This window comes from Vanessa cardui, chromosome 11 (genome assembly GCF_905220365.1).
Source record: "Vanessa cardui chromosome 11, ilVanCard2.1, whole genome shotgun sequence".
Taxonomy (NCBI): Eukaryota; Metazoa; Arthropoda; class Insecta; order Lepidoptera; family Nymphalidae; genus Vanessa; species Vanessa cardui.
The window spans coordinates 3,993,314-4,021,258 of record NC_061133.1 but is presented as its reverse complement, the minus strand read 5'-3'; the positions used below and the strand labels follow the sequence as shown (position 1 = coordinate 4,021,258).

The 27,945-nt window shown below is 30.6% G+C and overlaps 1 protein-coding gene across 1 annotated transcript in view; it reads right to left on the bottom strand.

Annotated features, from left to right (window-relative positions):
* Nucleotides 1-24,477, bottom strand: part of LOC124533788 (cerebellar degeneration-related protein 2) — an 89,203-nt gene extending 64,726 nt beyond the window's left edge. The window contains exon 1 of the mRNA XM_047109304.1: nucleotides 24,148-24,477. Coding sequence (XP_046965260.1) covers nucleotides 24,148-24,223 — 76 coding nt within the window. The 5' untranslated portion in view covers nucleotides 24,224-24,477. The remainder of the gene's footprint in view (nucleotides 1-24,147) is intronic.
* Between the last annotated feature and the right edge of the window lie 3,468 nt (nucleotides 24,478-27,945).

Below are 27,945 nucleotides of genomic sequence, written 5' to 3'. Positions count from 1 at the left end.
GGTATAAAATTTAAATTCCGACTTTAAAAAAAATGTTAATAAACATTATTATTTAATACATGAATGATTTTTTGGATAGAGTATTGGTAATACTTAGTATTAACAATTCCCAATCACATTTTTGTTATGCAGACGATAATTTCTCCCTTTGCCTCAAGTTAATTAATCACAACGTCATTAATTTTTGACGTGTTCAATTTGTAAGCTTAACTAATTAATTATTGAGCCAATTTATAAAGAAAATTCACAAAAAAATAGATTACGTTACGAATAATAGTTACGTTATAACCACGTCAATAATCAGTTATAATTTTCAGTAGAAAAAAAGATATCATGTTTTAATGTGAACATTAAAATGTTATCGATAGCTTGTAATTAATAAACTTTGATTTATTAAACCTAAAACTCATTCATTCGTGGACTAACAATTAGTTATTTCATGTACTCGTCATTTATGAAAGTGGTTATTTATTTATCAAATAACTTACTTGGTGGTAGGGCTTTGTGCGAGCCCGTCTGGGTAGGTACCACCCACTCATCAGTTATTCTACCGCCAAATAACAGTAGTCAGTATTGTTGTGTTCCGGTTTGAAGGGTGAGTGAGCCAGTGTAACAACAGGCACAAGGGACATAACATCTTAGTTCCCAAGGTTAGTGGCGCAGTGACGATGTAAGGAATAGTTAATATTTCTCACAGCGTCATTGTCTATGGGTGATGGTGACCACTTACCATCAGGTGGTCCATATGCTCGTCCGCCAACCTATACAAAAAAAAAAATTCATATAAATAACCATTCGAATAAAATAACTTTTTCTTTCAGTTATTATATAAATTTTATTTGCACAAGTTTATTGTTGGCAAAAATTCATTGTAACGTGTGAATTGAACGACAGATCAAAAGTCATCTCTGTGCTTCCAACGGTAAAACCTATGAGAATATCTGTGACTTTATATAAGATAAATTGATGTTGGACCCATATCTCGAGATACAACATTTGGGCAAATGTGAACTTGACTCAGATAATAACGTTAGACTGAAATCAGTTCAAAAACTTAAATACGATAAGGACTTAATTCTGCTTAAGGTGACACAAAATTAAGTGAAAAAAATTATAATACATTAAAAAGCCTTCATAAATACACGGAATTGTAAGAAATATTTGTTAAATCTAAACTAAATAGCTTCTGCTATTGCGTTCATAAAATAGTATTTATTAGGTTTTGAAACTTGATTAATAAACAATGCAAAAATAAATTTAATAATCTTAAATAACGACTCTTCTTAATCAGAAGTAAGTAGGTTACGAATTTTAACAACTTGAACTGAACTTATACTATTCATCAATCTTTTCAGTAAAAATAGTAAAAAACTTAAACTAAAGATAAACATATCGAAGGAAATCGAATAAACTCCAAGTAAATTGAAGACTTAATGGGTTATTTACACGAAAACATAATAAATAAATAATTCTAATAAATATCTGTCTGTAGACTGACTAACGATGTATTGTATTTATTAAACCTTTTACATTATATACACATAAACGAACACGTGTAGTTACGCACGCATACAAACGTGAAGGGACGCGCCTTTACAAGTGATTAGATCTGTAGTAAAAATCAAAAAAATACCAAATTAAAATAAATAAAACTTAAAAAAAAAACTGGCCAAAAAATTGTAATTAAACTAAATAATCATTAATATTAACATTTGAATGTTTTCGTTTATAAATTTTGTTATTTGCTTTTTACAATTTTTAATAAAAAATATGTTGACACTTCATCCGTATGTGCATTACACTCACACTTAAACGTATTTAAGTTTGCTAGTAATATATTTATTTATTGTTTAAATAATATGAAACGTAACCAAGTTTACTTATATAATATATATAAAAGATATAATTTGTGCAAGTTTTCTACCACCATTACTCTCCTTTTGAAGTGGTCAGTTAATATATAAATAAAAAGGTAAATGTTGTGTTTCTTTAAAAAAAAAGAATTTAGAAAATCTTAAAACAAAGTTTATTAAAAGAGTAGTTTTAATTACTTAGCTACATATTTAAGACATGTTATTTTTCCAAATGTAAAATATCAACTAACAATGTATTTTACATTTTTTTATATCAAAATAATCTTCTCGGTTACCAAAATGATATTCATACGTAAATAACGTTACAAGTTTGGGATGACTAAGTAGATTTAATGCACACTTTCCTGGATATCTCATATAAAGATTTCTATTCTCTTTCTTCGCGTATTCCAATTGACACTCATTATGGTACGTCTTCCAATTACTCGCACATACAGGCGAATATATCTGGCAAATCTTTTTGCATTTGCCTCTATGTAAAATATAAAGATTCGGCTTCTTTTGCTGTGCTTCAATAAAATGCGGCAGGGATGCGTAATTAACAAAATTTGATCCACACAATGCACCGTATTTAGTTTTATGCAGGGGCCTCGGTAACACGTTCGAAAATCCTTGACTATTTGGTATTAATATAAACAATATCCAAACAGCTAAAACAAAGATTGAAATATAGATAAAATTAAAAACTATTAAAAAAGTTTTTATTACATAATTAAAAAAAAAGGAATATACACACTGATTTCTTTATTCATGTTTTAACTCCATTATTTAGTATTTATTGTTTGCTAAGCGCACCGGACAATATGCGTGGGCAGTTCCAATTCTAAAATCGAATAATCAAAATCATTACTCGACAGCAAACCTTTTTATTGCTTACTTTTATTGCCTCAGTATCAAAAGGCTATAAATTGATGAAAAACATTCTCAGCCTAACTCATTTTACGAGCGTGTAGTATAGTTAGTACTCACACGAAGTCATGATAGGTATCATACGGATTATGTTTTAATCGATGCATAATTCATATAATATGAATTGCAATATGTTATAACATATAAAAACTATAAAACATTAAGTAATGATAATAAAATGGAAACACAAGGCAATCGTTACGCGTAGGTATATATTGTGCTAATTTTGACAAACGTTATTGCTAGTAGAAATAATTATATTTTCGTTTTTTCGTTTTTTTTTATGAAATTAGATGTAGCTTATAAATAAAATAAATAAATGTACATTTTTAGTGTAGATATATACCAAGTACCTACTGATTTTATAGTAATTAAATATGGTACTGAGTCGACTAATAGCTTTTTTTTAAATAAAATTTACACAATGAGTTGAATTTCTTTTAGATGTGAAACATAACCTTATAACATGGAGGAAATGAATATATAATAAATATAACGTTAACAAAAAAATTATCTGTTTTAAACATGCAAAAAAAGTTAATTACGTGATCTCCAAAGCTATATTTACTATAGACTCAATAAGGAAGGATTTTTGCTAAATTAAAATTCAACATGGAAAATTGGGTGGGATATTTTTATATGAATTTTATCCGTACGAAGTCAGGACGTAAAAATAGTTTCGTAATAAAGCTAACACAAATTGAGTCCAATGCATATGTTCGTATGCGTATAGTGGTATTAATTACTGATTGTTGTATAACGTGGAACGTGGTGAAACAAATTAAATTTATCTCTAATCAATGATCATAATTTAAAGTCAGTGTTCAACAGAGTAATTACTATTAAGCAATTAATCTTTAAAACTGATCCGTTTTGAATCAACAAAAGTATAAAACAGCGAATGATCTAGACTTTCATTTTAAAAGTGCTGACTATTTAAGATAAACTTATAACAAAACAAGAGTCGAGATGGCCCAGTGGTAAGAACGCGCGCATCTTAACCGATGATTGCGGGTTCAAACCCAGGCAAGCACCGCTGATTCATGTGCTTAATTTGTCTTTATAATTGCACACCGTGCTCAGCGGTGAAGGAAAACATCGTGAGGAAACCTGCATGTGACTAATTTCAAAGAAATTCTGCCACATGTGTATTCCACCAACCCGCATTGGAACAGCGTGGTGGAATATGTTCCAAAACTTTCTCCTCAAAGGGAGAAGAGGCCTTTAGCCCAGCAGTGGGAATTTACAGGCTGTTGTTGTAGTTGTTGTTATAACAATCAGTCGAATAACACACATCGATATTGCAGATATTACACATTGATCATAAATGTCGTTTTTGTTTGAGAGTTTGCATTCCTCTTCGTACTGATAAATAACTAATTCTGTTGTACACATTATTTTAACTAATGGCCACACTATAGTCCAGTTATTATAGTTAAGAAACGAATTGTTTTTCTTTGTAATTATGTTCTTAGTTGATGGTATGGGTTATGTACGAGGCGAAATTAGCACATGACGTTATGGTGTTGAGGTATGGGAAGGATTTTAACGGCTCGTAACTCAAAAACGGTTTTATATGTTGACTATATAGATTCGTTTTCTATAGATATTTGCTATTGTATTTTCAATATCGAATCAAATACACTTTCTCTTACTAAAAAACATCCATTAGCTGTTTAGAGATAATATTTTTTTAAGAATTTAAATAAGGGTTACTGTAAATATGATTACGATTGTAAATATTCATTTTATTCCATATTTGTTTATTTAGACTATACTTTACTCTTGAGGTACAATGTGCCCTGTCTCACATATTTAGTAGTAGTGAAAATGAATCTAAAAGTAAATACATAATTACGGAGTAGAAAAAATTAAGAACTAGTGGAAACTTCTTGCTTATGCTTTAACAGCATTGCGATGTATTGCCTTTTCGTCGTGGAGGTGTGACACGAAGTTTAAACATGCTATAATCCATGTCTCAAGTTCTTTAATCAAACAATCGATCAGCTAATCGCAGCACAAGGTTGGACTAAAACCTCTACACGGTGTGTCTAAGTTTCCTTTAAAAATTTATACATTACAGACCAATCAAATAACAGAAAATAAAAAAGAATCAAAATGTTTTATAAATAACATTTGCTCTCAAAATCAAACGCTATTCGAGCGATTTTAAACTGTAACATATAATTACGTGCCATTCAGCTTTCTACTAAAACATAATGTAGTGTAGTCAATTTAAAACTATTACATATAAACAAATAGACAAACCAAAATAAATCACTCTATAAAAAAAGATTACAATCCGCCTTAAATGGACAAGAATTAATCATACAATAAGAAAGTCAAAAGTCAATTTCATAAGTGAATTGTGTGTAAGGTATTACGTATAGTGAGGACTAGTAAACAAGTAAGATATGTATCATCATTACAGCATACTTGCACCATAGCACACCCACGCGGGCCCGCCAGCGAATCGAATAAGAAATTACTTTTCCAACCTATTATCTATATAGCTGAGTGATTACAGCAATCACTGGCAATTGCTGAACAATTATTATTGTCCAGCCTAATGTCATGTCGTTTTCGTTCATAGAATAAACCAGCTTCTTAAGACATTTTAATTGATACGATTTTTTGTGACGTTTCGACGATCGGTATTTGTTTTATTACACTTTTATTTATATATGGCAAACATTACTGTTATTTCAAAACGTCGTAAGTAAAATAATTTGTATGAGGTATATTATTCATACTGTACATATTTATGTGGGTCATCTTAGTTTACTGTGTTGACTATGATATAACGATTAAATTTTAATAATCCATCATTTAAAATAAATCGTGTTTATTAAATTTTGACTTACTTGTAGTATGAGTTATAAGTATACAAATAATGGCAAAGAAATTCATCCGAAACTCGTATGCTTAGAAATCGGCTTAAATGTCTTTATTTCGTGTTATGTTCATGATTACAGAAGCCTATCATATGTAAAGCCTGACGCCGAGCTGCCCGAATTATCAACATATTAAGGTTAAGCTATTTAGAATTTGTCGTTCACACTAGAATACAAAGCTTAGAAAATCAAATGATTACAGTAACAGCAATGTTTTTTTTAATAAGATTGTAAAGCAAATATTGATTAGTGTGATGGGTGGTCTTAATAAAAAACCTTGATTACTTTTCGTTACATTATTTTTTATTTATTTATCAATGTGTACATCTGATATCAATAAGTGAATATGATCATATTTTAATGACTTATAATGTTGCGTGTGAAAAAAAATTCGAACCACCTACATGATTTATTCTATTTGACTGTAAATTACTACTAATTTTAAAATATAACTTAACTAGGTATCTGCATAACGTAACTTTATAAGTAAAATGATTCCATAATAATATCTGAATATAAAGTAAACGCTAGTACGTGGAATGAATCCGATATGTCCCAATAGCAAGAACATTGAGGGGGCCGAAATCACCTTTCGCCCCCTTAGAAGCTCTGACTCGTGCTGAAGACGGCAATGAAAAAAACTTATTCTAACATAAATCGTGATCAAAGGCTGCTGGTAAAAATGTCAGACATCACTTAATTTAATGTGTTTAATCTATGTTTGTCGTGATGAAAACTGCATGTATGAAAATTTGAAACTGAACAGCAAAACGAAATAAACGTCTAACCTTCTCCTCGGTAAAATAGGAATCCTTTGCCCAGCGTGGGATATATACAGATGTTACATATTTTATACTTTAAGCGTTATAATGGTCAGTATTTACTATTGCTATTAGTAATATAATCATTGAATAATTTAAACATTAGCCTAATTAGTTGAAACATAATTTATCGCTACAATAATTTAGTCATTTTGTTTTGTGTACACGCTACACTGGCTAAGAAACGAAGCGCCTTCAAATATATTCAAAATTCTTCACAGGCAGCTGTCAACAACGCAATCGTAACACGCAACAACACAATATTCGAACATGATTGGTGTCTATCACGAAACAATGTTAAGATTACCTGAACATTAAACGAAGAAGACATTTTGACAGCGATATTTCCTTGATCACGACGATAAAGATTAAAATTAAATAGTAACGAATATTGTAATATAATGCTATGTTTGTTATATTTATTTATTCTGTAGTATAAATATATATAACTCAAAGGTGACTGACTGACTGACATTGTGATCTATCAACACACAGCCCAAACCACGGGACGGATCGGGCTGAAATTTGGCATTTCAATCGGTTTAAATGAAATTAGCGATTAGAGCTACTATAATTCCTTATTTTATCCGCCAAACTGCTTTTACTGCCGAAAACATGACAACCAACACTTTAAAACGCAAGCAATTCCGCGGACGACTACTAGTTCTGTAATAAATATAAAATTAAACAATAACAACACAATAGATTTAGATCACAGGTTATTAACCTTATCTTAAGAACCTCATATAAAAACAAGCTTTGGAAAAATAATGAAATCATTCGATGCATTTGGCAGTTACGATGCTACAGACAAATAAACTGACGTCAAACTCATAACACCGCTCGTTTTTGACGCCGGCAGCTTAATAAATAATTAAATCACCTCACTTTCCTTGGAGAAGTACGCCAGTATTTTTTGCATAATGTAATGACTTGAAAACTAGTTGGCACCGAATAAGCGTTGATGCAAAATATGAGAACGCTTTAAAACGCATTAGACCGAGAATAACTGACAATGAAAATATATTTCATTAAGACAAGGATAATTTACATGAATATATATAACAAGGAATACCTAGAAATAAGAATAAATAAGGAACACATAATAACAAAATTAATCGAATCTACGAAGTATTGTGGGAAGCTTCCTTTATACTTTATTTCTCTTATCTTTATTTTTTAAGTATTCGACATAATAATTGCTGTGTGATCTGACTGTTCGACATGTATCCAAACTTTTTTTTTTCAAGATTATTAGGCAGACTGATGGACCACCATTTAATGTCGCCGGAACTCATAGACTCCTATAGACCATCAATACCACTACCAATCCTGGGAACTAATATGTTATGTCCCTTGAGTCTAGTTACACTGGCTCACTCGCTCTTAATACCAAAACGTAACAATAGTAAGCATTACTGTTTAGCGGTAGAATATCTTATAAGTGGATAGTACCTACCCAGACAAATCAAACCGTACTGCCAACGCGCCGCCAGTTATTATAGTCAACATGGATTTCAAATAGGCTTTATTTAATTCAGGAAATACGCAAGTTCTGACTATAGAATCCTATGTAAATGCGTTTCCGTCACGCACTTAGCTAGTTTTATTAATAGCTTGCGCAATTTAAATTACGCTCTGGATGTTGATTATGTAATGTTAAAATCTAACTCTCAAATTCAGTTACCGTAAATCGACATGCACTTAACATTTACAGTTGAATAACTGCTCGGGTAGTTTTATTCTCCTTATAAATTAATATAATGAGCATTTAGTAGCCGTTTATTTACGACTGTACATACTACAGGTCTACTATTGAATGATTTAGCTTGATTTACAATACTTTAGCATGTCCAATATTTTTTTTTTTAAAATTGCAAGAGCAAATTCCATTACGTTCCCATGAGTTGCAAGAGGAATTTCCAAACCTAATTTTGATCTATCACTTGTTAAAACTTATGCATTAATTTATCCTATTCAAGAAATCGAATTGTGAAAGATGTACTCGTATGTATTTCCTTATTGTCGAATAATCACAGGTTTCTATGCAACGTGACGAAACGCACAGCAAATTATGGACAATGGAAAACACGTATCCATATTTACTTATCTTGCATATTTATTTGCAACTTAAATAGAACGACGTTAAAATCCAACAATGGTTTTGCATACATGAATAACAGATCGATGAATATTAGACGATAAATTTGCAAAGGTTCTTGAAATGACTTACATTCTACAGAGCTTATATTTAAATACATTGGGGAACGTGACTTTTAACATTACAAGCGTAAAATGCGAACGTTTTTTAGTTTTGACAGTTGGAGTATTTTTATTCGGTCACGATCGGGCGGAAAAACTTATAAAAGACGGGTTAGATGTCTTTTACGTCACGGAATAGAACGAAGGGTGCAAGCACTGCCAAGGAATGGTTATATTTATATCATCAAATCTGGTAGTAGGAAGTTGTAAAAAAATGGCATGAAGTATAACGAGCTGTCGTGAATTAAATATATTATGGTAATAACCCCAAGCGAACGGATCTTTACGTGGCAAGATAACGACGGAGGCGCGAAACAGTAGAATTCATTTGAAATGTCCAGTGTCATTTTGTTATGCTTCGGAGTATATCAACATGATGGAATGCGGTTCGTGAGTCGCACTCGATTGCAGGCTTGATAGTTGCTATTCACCTTGTACGCCGTAACGGCAGTCGCTTTTGCTATTAATAGTGTACTTTGCCATCGTTATGCCATGCTTTTAAATCTGTAATTGACGTCCATCCGTCTTCAAACGTTATAATATGACAAGTAGGCCAGATATGAGGAAGTCTGAGTTATCAAATTATATAGCTGGATTGATTCTTCTTATGTTAGATCTTAGTAGCTTTTCTCCCTTCACACTTTCAAGAATAAGCAATTTTTTTATTGCTTGATTGATAGAATATGATTTTTTTTTGTAATAAAATTAATTATAATCATTTTTCCTATTGAGAAGGTCTTGTACATTTTTTCCAAGAAAAATATTATTTAGAATCACAGTTAAGAATAGTCACGTATCTACATGTTATCGAATTCGCGAGAATCGTTCACGCTATCTTGCAGTTTTACTTATACGAGAGATTTATAACATCATTGTTTCTAGTAGATATAATAATTAATGTCTCGCTGTCCAAAAGAGGATACGAAATTTGATCCACGACGACGGGCCTAACATAATGGGTCAATTAAAATAAATTATTGATGTATTCCAATGAATGCAATATTTATATGTATACAAATTTGGAAATTTACTTTTTCATAATTCCAATAAACGCATTTGACAGAAATTTTAATTAAGGATTATTTTTCCGAATATTTCAATCATTAGATGACGGCACGAAACCAAATACATATGTATTATTCTCAATCAATCAAAGGAGAAAAAAATAAGTTATAGTTATTTTCAGTGAAGTTTAGTGCAATTTGAATTATATATTTCAGTATAACAATTTAAAGTTGAATAAAAAGAGTTCAAACAGCAATTTGTGAAAATATTTATTAATATATATTTATATATTATTCCTCATAGTCGAGCCTAAACTATTATAGTGGCCATAAAATTTAGTGAGGAGGACCTTTTCAACCGACTTCCAAAAGGAGGAGGTTATCAATTCGTCTGTATTTTTTTTTTTTTTTTTATGTTTGTTACCTCATAACTTTTCACTGGGTGGACCGATTTTGATAATTTTTTTTTTGTTTGTAAGGTAGTGCTTCCCATGGGGTCCCATTTTTTTTATTTTTTTTTCCGATGATGGTATCCATGTGAAAACGACATAAGTCTTAAATTTGCATTATGTATATGCGCGACAAATAGGTGAATAACTGAAAATCACGTTAACTAATTTTGATAATTCTTTTTTTATTATAAAATATATACTTCAAGGGTAATTTGGTGAAAGTTTGGTAAGGTTCTGAGCACAGGATCCATGACAAAGTAACGGAACGGAAGGGAACGGAACAATTCTGAGGAGCACGTTAGCGATACTCGGTCGAATCTTTTATTTATAGGTTATTTGGATATTTGAGTCACCTTCCGTAATGTGGTTATGTTTATGTAATTATCATAGTCGAATATTATAATCAACTAGCTACCCACCCCGGCTTCGCACGGGTGCAATACTGATACTAAATATACTACAGAATTTGTTTATATACGACATCACATCGCAAACTTCTAAAATTATCAGTGTTTCTTTACTATATTGTTCATGTTTTATATACACAATCCTTCCCCTTGAATCACACTATCTTTTAAAAAAAACCGCATCAAAATCCGTTGCGTAGATTTAAAGATATAGGGACAGAGAAAGCGACTTTGTTTTCAACCGACTTCCAAAAGGAGGAGGTTATCAATTCGTCTGTATTTTTTTTTTTTTTTTTTTTTTTTTTTTTTATGTTTGTTACCTCATAACTTTTCACTGGGTGGACCGATTTTGATAATTTTTTTTTTGTTTGAAAGGTAGTGCTTCCCGTGGGGTCCCATTTTTTTTATTTTTTTTTCCGATGACGGTATCCATGTGAAAACGACATAAGTCTTAAATTTGCATTATGTATATGCGCGACAAATAGGTGAATAACTGAAAATCACGTTAACCAATTTTGATAATTCTTTTTTTATTATAAAATATATACTTCAAGGGTAATTTGGTGAAAGTTTGGTAAGGTTCTGAGTACAGAATCCATGACAAAGTAACGGAACGGAAGGGAACGGAACAATTCTGAGGAGCACGTTAGCGATACTCGGTCGAATCTTTTATTTATAGGTTATTTGGATATTTGAGTCACCTTCCGTAATGTGGTTATGTTTATGTAATTATCATAGTCGAATATTATAATCAACTAGCTACCCACCCCGGCTTCGCACGGGTGCAATACTGATACTAAATATACTACAGAATTTGTTTATATACGACATCACATCGCAAACTTCTAAAATGATCAGTGTTTCTTTACTATATTGTTCATGTATTATATACACAAACCTTCGCCTTGAATCACACTATCTTTTAAAAAAAAACGCATAAAAATCCGTTGCGTAGATTTAAAGATATAGGGACAGAGAAAGCGACTGTGTTTTATACTATGTAGTGATGGAACTCCTATACGGCTCGCAGTTAGGGTGCGATATGGGGCAGAATTTCTTACTATCTTTAATCAAATTTTGTGTATGTGATGTGATGTCATATGATGTACGAAATATAGTTGGTCTTTTTCAAAGTTTTTTTGCTGAGTTCGATTGCAGCTCTTTCGAGGGATCCTAGTAGTTTACGCCACGTGACGTATTAAATCCGCATTTTCGAAAGTCTATTTTTGCTTTATTCGCAAGTTTCCTTTGAAATTGTCCTCGAAGTAGTTTCTGACTCATATAAACGGAACGCTTAATCTATCCATATTAAAAAAAAATTAGTTAGTCAACATCAGCTTCACTTAAAATCAAAAAATAAATAAAATTTTAACAAAAAGAAAAACCGACTTCAAACAAAACACTATTTTAAAACAAATGAATATGCACGAAAAAGTAAAAAAATAATTGCGTATTCAACATATTTTTTAGAGTCTTCCTAAGTTAAATGAAATGAAAAATATTAGACTACTTAAAAGTCGATTAACGATTATATCATGTAGTTATAATTATTGTTATATTTGGAGTCGGTGTCAGCCAATAAAACCCTACAGTATATCTATCAAAAAACAATACGAGAATACTTTGACAAATATGTTTTTTACAAATTACCTTTTACACAATAATATACTGGATCAATCAAGGGGCTCGTATCGCTTCTTTCTTTTGATTGTTGGGGCAAGGGCACCGTGGCTGACACCGGCTCCAAATATACCAATAACTATAACTACATGATATAATCGTTAATCGACTTTAAAGTAGTCTAATATTTTTCATTTCATTTAACTTAGGAAGACTCTAAAAAATATGTTGAATACGCAATTATTTTTTTACTTTTTCGTGCATATTCATTTGTTTTAAAATAGTGTTTTGTTTGAAGTCGGTTTTTCTTTTTGTTAAAATTTTATTTATATACTATGTAGTGATGGAACTCCTATACGGCTCGCAGTTAGGGTGCGATATGGGGCAGAATTTCTTACTATCTTTAATCAAATTTTGTGTATGTGATGTGATGTCATATGATGTACGAAATGTAGTTGGTCTTTTTCAAAGTTTTTTTGCTGAGTTCGATTACAGCTCTTTCGAGGGATCCTTGTAGTTTACGCCGCGTGACGTATTAAATCCGCATTTTCGAAAGTCCATTTTTGCTTTATTCGCAAGTTTCCTTTGAAATTGTCCTCGAAGTAGTTTCTGACTCATATAAACGGAACGTTTAATCTATCCATATTAAAAAAAAATTAGTTAGTCAACATCAGCTTCACTTAAAATCAAAAAATAAATAAAATTTTAACAAAAAGAAAAACCGACTTCAAACAAAACACTATTTTAAAACAAATGAATATGCACGAAAAAGTAATAAAAATAATTGCGTATTCAACATATTTTTTAGAGTCTTCCTAAGTTAAATGAAATGAAAAATATTAGACTACTTAAAAGTCGATTAACGATTATATCATGTAGTTATAATTATTGTTATATTTGGAGTCGGTGTCAGCCAATAAAACCCTACAGTATATCTATCAAAAACAATACGAGAATACTTTGACAAATATGTTTTTTACAAATTACCTTTTACACAATAATATACTGGATCAATCAAGGGGCTCGTATCGCTTCTTTCTTTTGATTGTTGGGGCAAGGGCACCGTGGCTGACACCGGCTCCAAATATACCAATAACTATAACTACATGATATAATCGTTAATCGACTTTTATGTAGTCTAATATTTTTCATTTCATTTAACTTAGGAAGACTCTAAAAAATATGTTGAATACGCAATTATTTTTATTACTTTTTCGTGCATATTCATTTGTTTTAAAATAGTGTTTTGTTTGAAGTCGGTTTTTCTTTTTGTTAAAATTTTATTTATTATTGAGTAAATACCCAGTAAGAAAGACATTTTAAAAATTATATACATGACATATTAAATTGGTGAAATATTGGTTAATAGTTTGTATGTAATTCCGTAATTTTTAAGTTATAAAAATGAAACTTTATTTTCGGGATACAGATTAAAAATGAGTAGATACGTATTAAGCATTTCTAGATATTCTACCCTAAGAGATAAAAAACACAATAATATGGTATACAAAATCTGAAATTAACAAAGCCGCAGGTAACTGCTAGTTAAATATATATATATCGAAACACGCACTTAAGACACAGAGACTGGTCAACCACGCAGGACATCTTATGATGCACAAGTCTGTGTCCAAACATCAGTGCAAAGCCATAGACCTATGTCGTTTATATAAATAGACAAACATCTAGAAACCAAAAGATTCATTCATTTCATGACGAGAAAGTGTTTCGTCAATTACATTAGTAGTTCGCGGGTGTTTGCGTCAAGCTGAAAAAGTGAAAACTTTCATTATTAAAAAATTAAACTCTAGGTGATATTTAAAATTTAATTATTTTACCTCAAAATTTTCCAAGAAGTTCCGTAACGCACTTTTACTTGAAGCAATAATTCGCGTTCACACAAGCCCTACCTCGTTTTAATTTTTAATGATGATTTTTTTTTCAGATATCCACTCTCCTTGGACTTAATATAGGTATGTTATGTAATTGTAATTATCAAGCGTTTAAGTACCTATAAAATCGATTTATCATTAATGAGATATTCAGCAACCATTGAAGTATCATATTGCATGATTTGCTAAAATACATGCAATGTAAAGTAAAACTTGAAAAATTTATTTTAAAACAATTGCATTTTTACAGAGAGTGAATGAATTGATGAATGAATTTATTAAAGTCAGTATATTTCCCTAGCGGCTGTTTGTATAATAATATTATGATATTCATCTCGATATAACCATATTGACAACTACTTAGTTAAGAACCTGACCTTAAAGGTCAAAACTAAACAACTGGTAAGCGACGATGCTTATAAAGTCTTGTGAGGTAAAGGTGCGGGTGTAATAACCTTGATCTCCAGCCAATAAAACTGATAAAACTTTTATTGATTGGAGAAGATATAAAAAGTGCCCGAATCAGCCGGATATTCGATCGGTATGATTGGTATGAAGCCTCGTAGCCATCAGCCAGCTAAGAAATTACATTGACCTCTAAGACTGAAACCTATTATCATCATATATCATAAATTTTTTAAAGAACTAAAGTATATTTTTTCGAAAAGTTGATATCAAACATTTTAACTTTTGTAATATAGTGTACAAGCTATTTGTATTTTAAGTCAGACAAAAAAACAGGCTAAACGATTAGCTATAAGTGTACCTGTATTTTAGTCTATCATAAGTTCGTTCTACTATTTGCATTTTCAAAGCAATAATATATTGAACGTGAGGTTAGTTAGGAAACTTACATTGAATATCCTATCCATTTAGTATATAAAATGCTTATTTGACAAATCTATTCTATAGACGTAGGTAATTCTTCTGTCCTGGTAACTTTTTTCCATGAAAATTATATTACGCAACAAACAAAAGTTCAGGAGCCAGTGATTATCGCATAGTCTATTAGCTTCTTAAGCGTTAACTCGCGTTCAATGACACCTGGTTTCACACCATGGTCACAGTCACGCTCGACAGAGAGTCAGCGTCTCACGAGTGTGACAAATATCACGTTACGAAAAAAAACCTCAGTTTGCGAGGCAAAACGACAACAATTGATGACGGTTTTGGAGCTTTTTTTCCATTAACAGCGGGGTATTAGATGTCGCTGAAATGTATTCACATTTTTAAGTAATTAAGTAGATAAGTTACATAAAGATATATAAATATACGAATAGACGAAACTATACAAGGTTATTTTTTGCGCTTGAGAAATTTTTGGCTTACCTTTTTTTTCGATAGAAAAAGAGACTAGATAGCCCAGTGGTTACGTTTACGTTTTCAAACCCAGGCAAGCACCAATGATTATTCATGTGCTTAATTTGTGATTATTATTTATCTTGAGCTCGGCGGCGAAGAAAAACATCGTGAGGAAATCTGCATGTATCTAATTTCATATAAATTTTGGCACATATGCATTCCACCAACCCGCCTTGGAACAGCGTGGTGGATTATCTCCTCCAGAGAAGGCCTGGAGAGTTGTCGTTGTTTTTATTTTATAATCTAGATAGCAGAGTAAGACCGCTTCTATTGTGGTGCGATTATTGCGATACCAATTCAAATTTAACATTTGTGGCGAAAAATATCGTTTGCATAATTTCATGCAAAAACCTGCGACACATGTGTCCACTATACCCATACTCGGATTGTATCAGGGAATAACTTAGCCCAGAAGTGAAACATTTACAGGAAATTTAGATTTATCGTTAAATATCTGACTTTTAAATATAAGATACTCGACGGAAACGTGACTTCGCTTTGAAATCACTGTGTTACAAAAATGCTTGAAAAAGTTTTTCAAGCACTCTTTTTGTTAGCGACATAGCCTCCTCAAGTGGTGAAAAAAAATAGAATGTGTCTGTTAGCCTTTTCATTACAATCGATTCACTAGTTTAGCTTTCCGTTAGTAATGTCAATACAGATTAACAGAAGTTTGTACCTCAACCAGAATTAGATAATTATATATTTCTTAATTTAAATCATCATCCCCCTATCCTTATCTCAATTTTAGTTGGGGTCGGCGCAGCATGTCTTCTTCTTCCATGCTCTATGTCTAAGATAATTAAGTATACTATGTCTAAGATAAATAAAAGTGACATTAATTCCAACCCTATCACCTTATACGCACAATCCATCCATCGTCTCTTTGGTCATCCCCTTCCTCCATATCTACCACGTCCACGCTCAAAACCATCCTCACAATATGGCCCTCAATACTCCGCACAACATGCCCATTCCATGATCATTCTCGATTTAAATATCGAAAGAAAAACAAATAAAGATCGCATGTGAAAATCGATTAAGAATTCATTGTTTTGCTCATAAACAACAATCACTACACTTACGAGCCGCATGTTATATTACAACCTGTAAATCTTGTTATCTATTTTCCTTCCGCTCGAACTAGTCTTCGGGCTTGGTCGGTCAACGTCCTTATTTAAAAGTATTATACGCATCTTTACAGGTCGTATTGACTTTACGAATACCTTTTTTTTTCATTTATGTAGTAGCATCCGCATTTGAGTAAACATCAGTCGAAAATGGAACATGGTAAAATATGAATCGTTATCTGTGCTCAGTGTCTCAAAAAAATAGTAGAATTGAACGTAATTAATTGGTAAGTACAAAAAAGCCACTAGCTCAAATAAGTGTAAAGTGTAACGTCGAGACTTTATTTTGCAAAAAAACTTTACTTCGATATTTTTGTTTTAGTTAAAACAAATAAAATAGTCCAAATGCAAAAGAAAATCTCACGAAATGAGGTTATCAAAAAACAATTTAAGAGAAAAGAAAGAACACTGAAAAAATCGCTACATCATTTTGAAGTCGTGTATAATTATCAGGTACAAAGTAACAGTCTCAAAAATATTGTATCTTTATTAAGCGTTAGGAAATGTAGTTCGCAATTTTGAATTAAAATATTATTACGTATTAAATTCCACTGTGTATTTCAAAAGATATTGTTACTGTAAGTAATATCATTATTCAAGTATAAATCAACTTTGCCAAACAAAGAATGATTGTTGACGTGAAATTTGAGGTTGGAAAATATATCGAGAGTCTTGAATTTCACACGAAGGAAGTGTAAAAAACACCTAAATATAAATTACAATGAGCAAAAAAATTCTAGTATTCTTTTTTCGGCACAAAAATATGCAAAAACTTCAATCTTTTAAATAGTTTTTAACAATGATATCAAATAGATCCGTTGATCAGATATAACATAGATAAAAGAAAATGTCATATTGTACTCAATGCAAAATTACAACGACTTAACAGATGTCAAAAATTGAAAACAATAACAATCATGGAACACATTCGTACATGAGATGTACCTCAATAAAGTTTACACATAAATCTCATTGGAAATATTATTAATGCTTATATATTTTGTATATTAATTAATATTATATAATACATACCTTAAAACATTAACCGGTGACCTCTCCAATGACTTTAATAACGAAGTTACCGATTAAGGAAGTAGTTTGCGGAGGCGGACAATGTTATACTTACCTTGTTCACTTAAATGGATAACAATTATGAAAATAATATAAGCTATTATTTACTCCCTATATATTATACCATATACATATACTTGTATACATATATGAATTTACTTCGCGTATATACTTGTAGCAAAAGATCACACAAACGGGTTCTACTAAAAATTACATATGGAAGTATTACATAAGATTACTTACTTGTATATTTTAATAATTTGCGACGTATTGATTACTGGTATTAGTGACATATGATATGACCCGTAGGTGAAAAGTTTAAAATTATAGTTCATACATTGCTTTTATCAAAGAGCAAAGGTTACTTCAAGACTATGTCTTGAAGTAACCTTTGCTCTTTGTCTTTACCATCAGGTGGACTATACGATGGTCTTATATTTGGTCACATACATTTTCATTCACATCAACAATGTCGATTTTGATAAAGACTATCTAACAAACTTATATTAATACGTTAATCATTGTAATTAATTGTGATCATATATTTCTGATTCGTCTAAAGGTTGGTTGTTAAGTCCTTTCTAATCCGTTTCTTATACTAACACTTACAGACATTTTTACTTTATATATTTATATTACACTATTTATAAATAAATTTGATGTTTCATCGATAACCATGATACATTAATGTGTCATTGACTAAGATATATGGAATAGTTTATTTCTATCGGTTTCTTTAAGACGTATTTTTAGCTATTACCAAGACTCGTTTCCTTAACAATTGAAAACATTTAGGTATGGCAGTGAAAACATGGTAATCTTGACCGCATTTCCTAGAACATTGTTGTTTTCTTAAAAAAATATCCAAATAATTTCAAGGTAAAAAAATACGTAACCTACAAAACGTTACAAATGCAAATATTAGATTTATCATCATGTTAGTAAAGCATTACGTATGATAAGAAAGTTAAGAAGTTTTCCCTTTTATTTTCTATTATTCAAATTACTTTTAATAAGTTAGATAATGAATGATTTTCGTCGTTTGGAAACATTAAATTATTATCGGATTTTATATATCTGTAATAACTATCAAATAACGAATTAACGTTAATGAATGACATAGTTGTTTCATATATGTACTAGTGCAACTTAGAATTATTTGGGTGGCCTTAATAGCAGAAAACTTAAGTGCGCCTACGAGTCGAGAATTCGGCTACAACCACATTCTAACGGTTGTTTGGCCGTGTCAAGCCTTTTTGTTATTCATGCGACACTCAGAACCTTTTCAAACTCATTGATGAATGAGAATACGTTAAATATTTACCCAACTGCAATGAAAGATTTGAAATATACAAATATATTTAAAAATATAGTTCTATTTTCCTATTCAAATTTCATATTCCATTTAATTATTGATAACGATTACCTATTATTGACAGTTTCAATTTAATGATCGCCGGTGGCCTAATGGTTGCCTTATAGGGCAGATATCGTGGGTGCAAACCTTTGGTTAGATCACTGAAGTATTATTGAACCCAACAATAAGGACCAATGCCATTGGGATATTTTTTAAATATGACAGGTACATCATAAACTTAGCCAATGGTTAAAATATATGTGTTTATACAAGGCGTGGTGAAAATGACTTCAAATCTTCTTAACATAAGATATGATCTTTGCCAGAAGCGGAGCATTAACGATGTGATAGTGGCGAGTGCAAAATAATAAAAGTCGTGTTATAAATTAGAATTGCATCTAGAATGTTCCGTATAAAACAACGTGAAATAAAATTATCATTAAAACAGACAGTTTAACGAACAGTACAATAAACAAAAAATTAAGAGACAAAATCAAAATTAAATTGTGTCTAAGTTGACATTATACAATCGTAATCTCTAATAGAAAACTAAACAAATGTATGGGCATATATGTGTGGACATGACGTCATTTTAACGTTAAGTCACGTGATCAAAACAAATGAATAGAAAAGTGTTGACCAGTTGACAATCGTTCAAAATGATTGAACTGCATGTAATCGTTTTTACAACGAAGATCGCTAACCCCATGCGATTGATAGTCAAGTTATAGTTTGACGAGCACCGACGAAATGTCGATGTCGTCGATATCGAAGTTTTTTAACGATTAATAGCAATCATAGAGACTCAAGAGTTAACACTAAAAAAATACAGACGAATTGATAACCTCCTTTTTGCAGTCGGTTAAAATAACGAGTGTTCGAGGTGAGTGATTGATATGATTGACGTTTCTGTATTCGACCGTGTTACAATACTAAACATAATTATATTTTTTTAATCTAATTGTTTGATAAATATTATTAGCCAAATGTTTTTTTTTTATTCGAGACTAACCAAATACCATAAGGCCGAGATATCTATTAATTCCAATTAAACTTTCACTAAGATTATTGCCAGATAATTATATTTTATATTCATATCATAATTTATTATCCATACCAATACATAATCAATATTTTGACCTGTTGAATTTTGAGGAGTTTAATTAGTGCTAAGTTAGTATAGATAATATAAAAATTGTTTTTATCTTTTTGAATGGATAAATATTTTATATGACAGTCATTATCATTAAACAGTATAAAACAAAGTCGCTTACCGCTTTCTGTCCCTATGTATGCTTAGCACTATAAAATTACGCAACGGATTTTGATGCGCTTTTTTTTAATTAGATAGAGTGATTCTAGACAAAGGTTTTTGTATATAAAACATGAAGAATATAGTTAAGAAACACAGTTAATTTTAGGAGTTTTTAATGTAATGTCGTAAACTAACCCGCGCGAAGCCGGGCCGGTTCGCCAGTATACTAATAAGATCCGTAAATATGGTGGCTTTTTGTACGAATTACTTATTATTTGGTTAAGTTCTCTAAAATCAAATGACATCACTGTAAATATTCCATGGTATGTATTGTGTTAATTGAGCAACGGTAGTTATTCCACTATTTCACACTTGTTAGTTCGAAATCTTTATATTTATTTTGATAACGAGCGATCATTTTGGTACTATAAAAGGCGAAGATTACAAAACCATGAATGTCCGACTCAGTAACGAAAAAATTATACTGTTCCGTGAGAAAACTGTTAGTTAACAATTAATAATAAAATTAACCAATTGCGTTTTGATTAAATTAAATCAATTATAAAATTTATAACGAACTTATAATTATGCCCTAAGGTGAGAACGAAAGTGTAACTATTATATGTACAAAGCACAATTTTATTCAATCTATACTAATACTAGCGGCCCGCCCATGCTTCGCACGGATGGACATAGGATTTTTTTTTAATTTTTATCTTTTATTTATTTATTTTTTTATTGCATTTTCCGTTGTTTAGCAATTGTTGTTCTATTTCAACTTATTTACACAAATTAATAATTCATAAATGATATACCTAAAGTTTATTTAGGAACCCCACTGGCTATTAGCGATAACCTCATGAAAATCCGTTCAGTAGTTTTCAAGTTTATCGAGAACATACAGACAGACAAACGCGGCCGCGGACATTGTTATATAATATGTAGTAATAGTAAGTTTTAATTTTTTTTGTATTTTGGGATCTCCAAAACTAATTAATTTATTAAAAAAATACTATTAGAAAGATACATTATCCGGAATGCTACCAAGTATTTTTTTTCATTAATAAATGGCACTCGTGTGAAGCCATGGCAGGTTACTAGTTGAATAAATTGAATAAGCTTCTGCACGAGTCTTAATTACTATTGTAAGGTAATTTTATTACGTTCCATCGACCTTTAAGTCAATAATCTCCCATAGTGGTGATTTGAAGGATAAGTATAATAGCATTTGACTTAATCACGAGTTTATCTAGTAATAAGATTATTGTGTATTAACACTGTAATATATTTTTTATATTAAAACATTGTAACTTTTTATGTCTCACATACATACCCTAGCATAAGGGTTTTTGTATTTATTATGTTATACAATAAATTAAATCTTTTAAAAAAAGATATATATATATATATATATATATATATATATATATATATATATATATATATATATATATATATATATATATATATATATATATATATATATATATATATATATATATATATATACGATACCTATACGCAGACCTTTTGGTTTTGCTAATATAAAATATCATAAAATAGGGTAAAAATCGAGGTTAATCAAAAGTCAAATTAAGGTTATATCATTGATACGGTGTTTTGTTTTTTATTTTACATAAGAACTGCTTCCGATTTTCTATAACTTAACATATATTAACTAACCACAAGATGTGATCATCAGCAACAGGTGTAACAGGTAATATATTGGTGGGTAATTTAAATATTCTGTGTTTGACAAATTTTAGCATAACGAATTATAATAAAAAGGTGCTTTTGATTTATTACATCCCAAATAGCTCAGTGGATACAAAATAATTTGAATCAAAAATAGGGGTTCATGTCAATACTATTACAAACTAGACTGTTTGTATGAGCTGTCTTTTGTATGTAATTAGTGTGCATTATAATTTATAATCATCTCGTGCTACGTGATGAAGTGAAACGACGTAAACCTGCTTGGTTGTATGATTGCCTAGTACTGTCATATATCTTCCCCTTAAGTGAAGAGGATCTTTGCCTAGTACTAGGATGTTTACATACATGAAGATGTGCACGTTTTCGCACGATATGTGTACTGTGTCCCTTCAACACTGCAGACCATTTTTCTTTTTCTTTTATAACTATATTTACTAAGTAAAATTCTACCTAATGTGCGTGTCAAGCAATGTAACCTTTTCCGAGTGTTATTTTCTTATATTGGATAATTTAAAAAAAAAAGTAAAAAATAAAACATTTCAACGGAACTGTAATGACATTAAGCAGATACAGTATTGCCTTCGTCGCAGATAAGATCAAGATATTATGGATCCCAATTTGTTTGAAGTTACTTACTTTATATTTTCAATATCAAAATTTGGAAATAAAATTAAGGATTTAGCAGCATTCCATATTTTCACGTAAGTATTAGTACTTAAGTGTTTTTTTTTTCGTATAATTTTACTTTACATTCCTTTTTATTATTATTAAACTTATATATATATTTTTACAAATGTATTCGATAACTTTTGCCGCACTTTTAACATTCAAAGGATTTTTAATTAATTTAATTCATAAACATATTATGTCATAGGAATCGTTTAATATAAAATAATAAATACAAATATGAATTAAAAATAGTACTGTATAAATCTTGACGCGTGTAATAGTGGCAAGAATGCTATCAGCATTTCCCCGTTGAATCGCAATTTCGATCGTCTGGGCTAAAAACGAACCAGCCCTCTACACCAGTGGAGGCAATAAAAATTATGTCATAGATCTTCTCAATATAAATTTGGTAACGTTACCGGTAAACGAACGTTCATTCAATAATATCATCATTAATTTATTACAATACACATAGTAATAAATATTAAAAAGCGTGCATAAAATTCAAATTGGAAGAAATTTGAAACAATTTAAATAAACAAGAGATGCATAGTTTTGAATAAATAATTTTCTCTTAGAAATCTCACTTAGAAATATACAACAATAGAATGAGGGAGAAATGTTAATTATCCACGATATATGATTATGAATCTGTAATCGCTACAAAACTGCTAAATTCATAAGAGATGGTCTGACTGAACGCTGCGAGGCGTCGGATGGATGAAAGCGTGACCGTGGACGCCGTCAATGTTTAAAGCAAACGGACGACAAAGGCACAAGCTGTGTTCCGTTGCAAAACAACTGACCATACGCGTAACTCAATTTGTTATAACATGAAATTTCTTTTCAAAGAAAGTTGCTGAATTTCAACGCGTCTTGTTAACATGAAATTACACTTTGAAGATATTATTCGAGGTTTATATTAATATAAGCTTAAGGCTACATAAATATTTGTTTTACCGTTTTAACATAATTAAATAATGAACAGTTAAATTAAATATCAAGACATATAAATATTAAGTAAGTAACAAAATCCTATATATATTTTTTAAACAATTATTAAATTATTTCTAACGGTCAATACTAAAAAATATTTTGATGAAAAATAATTTGAAAAGATAAGTTTTTAATTATTTTCTCTGGTTTATATATTTTTTAAATAAGCGAACTCCGGACATACTATACCCACAACGTACAACGGTTACGGGATACCGCAATTATTTAATTTTTATGGCACCAAATTGCAGAAATGTGAATTGTCTTGATTAATGTGAAAGCCATAAAAAGATGATCTCGAAACATCCAATTAAATATGAAAAGTGTGCGATGAATTTGTGGGTAGTTGCTAAAAGAAACTTGCTAAAATTTAAATTAACTGCTTATCATTTTAGAAAACGTTGCTTCGAAACGTAACGCACTTCTAATTATCATCGCTTAATGTAAATCACTGACCTGATGCTGTCCAGCATTCGGGACACTCCTGACAAAGCGTTGACCAGTCGTAGGAAAGGTCCTCAAAACTCGCCATGGCTATGGCTTCAAATCTATTACAAGTCCACAAGAAACATGCTATTTTTACACAAACACTTAGCACTGTGCAATTTTGCGAAAATCCTTGCGAAATGTACTAAAGACTGCTGTTTTTTATATCACTGAAAAATGATTAAATCATATGTTGTCATAAGAGCCGCAGGTGATAAAACGAGTTCGCGGCGGTCGCGCTGTAAAGCCTCCGTATGTGCGCGCGCACACACATTAGCGGCCGGCGGAGCACTGCGCGGCAACCTCGCGGGCCAGTCGGGATGTGTCGCCGCAAACCTGTTCCTCGGACTCTCAGCGAAGCATTCACTCACTGCGCGTTCTTTACCTCTTTCGTTTTCAATGAACCGTTAACGTTATTTTCTTTGGGAGTGTCTTATCAACATATCGCGTAATGTGACCGCATCTGCTACGTGTTTCCGCGCAGTCGAGTACATTAATTTATTTACAATTTTTTTTTCAAACTTTAAACCTTGTTCAATAATTCAAAATAGGTAGAACGTCCATTAAAACTGACCGTCTTTAGGTGACCTTATACACTTTACCCACGTAAATTTGAAATGAAATCTAACCATAATTTTTTTTCAATCATCCTTTCCAATAACAATAAATATATTGAGTCAAAAATCAAAATCAAAATAAACTTTATTCAAGTGGGCTTTTACAAGTAATTTTGAATCGTCATTTAACAATTAAGTGAAGCTACCAACGGTTCGGAAAGTAGATTATACCGAGAAGAACCGGCAAGAAACTCAGTAGTTACTCTTTTTCAACATTTAAAAAAATACAGTCATGTTAGTTAATACAATTATTTAAATTAATGTATCCTGCCTGGAAGTCAACAGGTATTAATTCCACGCCTTTTTATCATCAACAAAATTATTGATATTGAGTTATCACCTTATAATTGTTTAAAAACGTGAATATTTTTTTTACATGCAAAATGACACGAACGCGACCTTATAATATGATATAATAACCGTTTTATTTAAATATCACGACGTACTGTTAAACTGATAACGACATATCATGAAACCGAAGAAACTTGTACTTGTACTTACTATTTTTCATAATCATAAAGCAGAACCTAATCTTTGTTTCTTTGCAATGAAAATCTATATTCATATTATTCCAAGAGAAAAAATACTTCGAATAGAAATGTATGTGCGCTCATCGTACGTCAGAATATGCGGTATATGTAAATGCTTACTCAATTTTATTTCGCATAAAGCATGGCATTAATTGCGAAGCCGTTGCTTTAACGTTGCCAAAGCAGAAAGCGGTAAGTGAACGCGATATTTACTCATTAAATTAAAAACCTTTTACAATTTTTTATCTGTATTCGTATTGACTACACGTATTTCAAAAATGAAGTTTACAAATATTTACTAATGGATGAATCAAAATTTATTTGCACCTGTATAAATTATGCAATGACGGTAAAAGTTGTGAAAGTTAAATCTTCATATTATAATTGTTGTTTTATGTTTTATTTGGTGTTTTTTTTAAAAGTTAACGCGGCGCGCCGTCCTTGAACTATAGTAACACAGATAGTTAACCATGTTCAACGTAATGCAACGCAATACCAACACTTAAATATAGCTATTACGAAAAGGCATAACTTAAAATCTTATCTTACTGTTTTTTTTTTGTAAATTATGTGAAATAAATGACAGTTTGAATTTAAAAATATACGTACTATGCAAAAAAACTATTTTACACAAAAAAAAAGAATTATGCATAATTATAAAGTTTTTTTAAATATCTACTACCATTGCAGCACGAAATTATTACATCGTGAATCTCATTCCTTTAAATTATTTTATTTTATAGACATTTTTATAATTATTCTATACAAAAGTGGGTATACCTATCTAAAAAAATGTAATATTCTTCATATTATTATTAATCTATATTTAAGTACTCGCTTGAAATAATTAACAAAATAAAAAAAAATAATGTTACAATTTAAAAGAATTATTATCAATATAATACTAAGATCTTACTTGTGTATTTAATATATTATTTCAGACAACTAAATTATCTTGGTGGTAATAGCAACAACTCACGTGGTAAATAGGGCATGCTAGCTCGTGTTTCTCGTTTAGGTATGTTTGCGACTCTAATCAATATGTTGTTTAAAAGTTTACTGCATCATACTTTGGAACGAGGATAATTTGATATCGAACAAATTCTTGTCACTTTTATGCAATTAATGTCTTGCAACGTAAAAGCCAGTATGTTAACTATTGTTAAAGGTGGTATCCATTTGATTAAGATAGTTATACGTCATTTGGATGACGAGACAATAGTTATGATGCACATACAGATTCTTTCTGTATCTTTAATTCTATAATCTATGATTCTATAATATAATATTATAAACGTGAAAGTAGCTTTGTCTGTTGCTATTTCACGACCAAACCGCTAAACATAATTTGATGAAATTTGCTATTCTTGACTTCAAGAAAGGACATAGGCTACATTATTTGCCTAACACATGATAATCAACTCCCTAAAACGTGAAACGAAGCCGCGGGCGACTCCTAGTCATGTTATAAAACAACAATATCGTCCGAAATAAATAGGATGAGAGTAAATGTTATTGACCTAAGAAATCACTGTTGTCATACCCAAAAGTCGAACTAAACGTTTTAATAGCTGCGTCTATTTTTCCTGATAAATTGAACTCCGGAGCCTCTCAGAGTAGAGTGAACAGGTTTATTTTGGATGGGCATGTACCACCTTCGTCTTTATCTACACTTTCCATCAGGTGAGGTAGAAGACAAACGTCTATTTCATATAAATATGTAAAAAAGGCAAAAAACTTCAAAAGAATGTTAATACGAACAAATCGAAAATGCAACCAGCTCATGTCATTTACGAGACAATAATTCGTTCTATAATTATTACCTGTTTATCTCTTACGTCTTTATTTAAAGGCACAAAAAAGTAATTATAATAATATCTTCATCTTGGTTGCTTTAAAGATCGTGTGAACTAATGTTTATATGATCAACGAAGTTCTCAGCCATCAGAAAAGCTTATTATCGTCAAAATTATCTTGTGTTGTGTTTACTTATGATGGATCAAATTATGTTCTTACTGTGAATTAGAATTAATTCTCTTTCTATGTTGAAAATAAAAATCTTCCATTGCGCTATTAAAATATAGGTGTTTCTTTTTAATTATGCTTTTCGTTTTACCTTCTACCCGTTTTATCTTTTCGATTTTTATCCTCTTACTGAATTTAACATTTCGAAAAAGGAATGGAAATATGTATAAACTATAATTAATCAGTGCATAAGACTCGTTCAATATTTAGTATCTATCATATGATTTATGTAATGTAATAAATTATTAAATATTCAAAGACAAGTTAAAACATATAATAATGATATAATTACATTATTGGTGGAATTGTTGTATAAAGTGGAAATAATCGTTCAGAAAATATTGTGTAGCTTAAAACGCGTTTATTTCTTTGTTATGGAGTAATATGAGAACCTGTTTATGTATAACTAAACCTAGTATATTTTTTTAAATATTAATATAAATTAGTTAATGAAGGAACAGCTAAATTAATTTAAAATAATTTTGTATTTTCTAACTTTAGTCCTTATAACATATCCTTAATTTGTATAGCATTTGATTAATTTAATTTTATGTTCACTGTTTGACTCAAATGACGAAACAATAATATTAAATAAT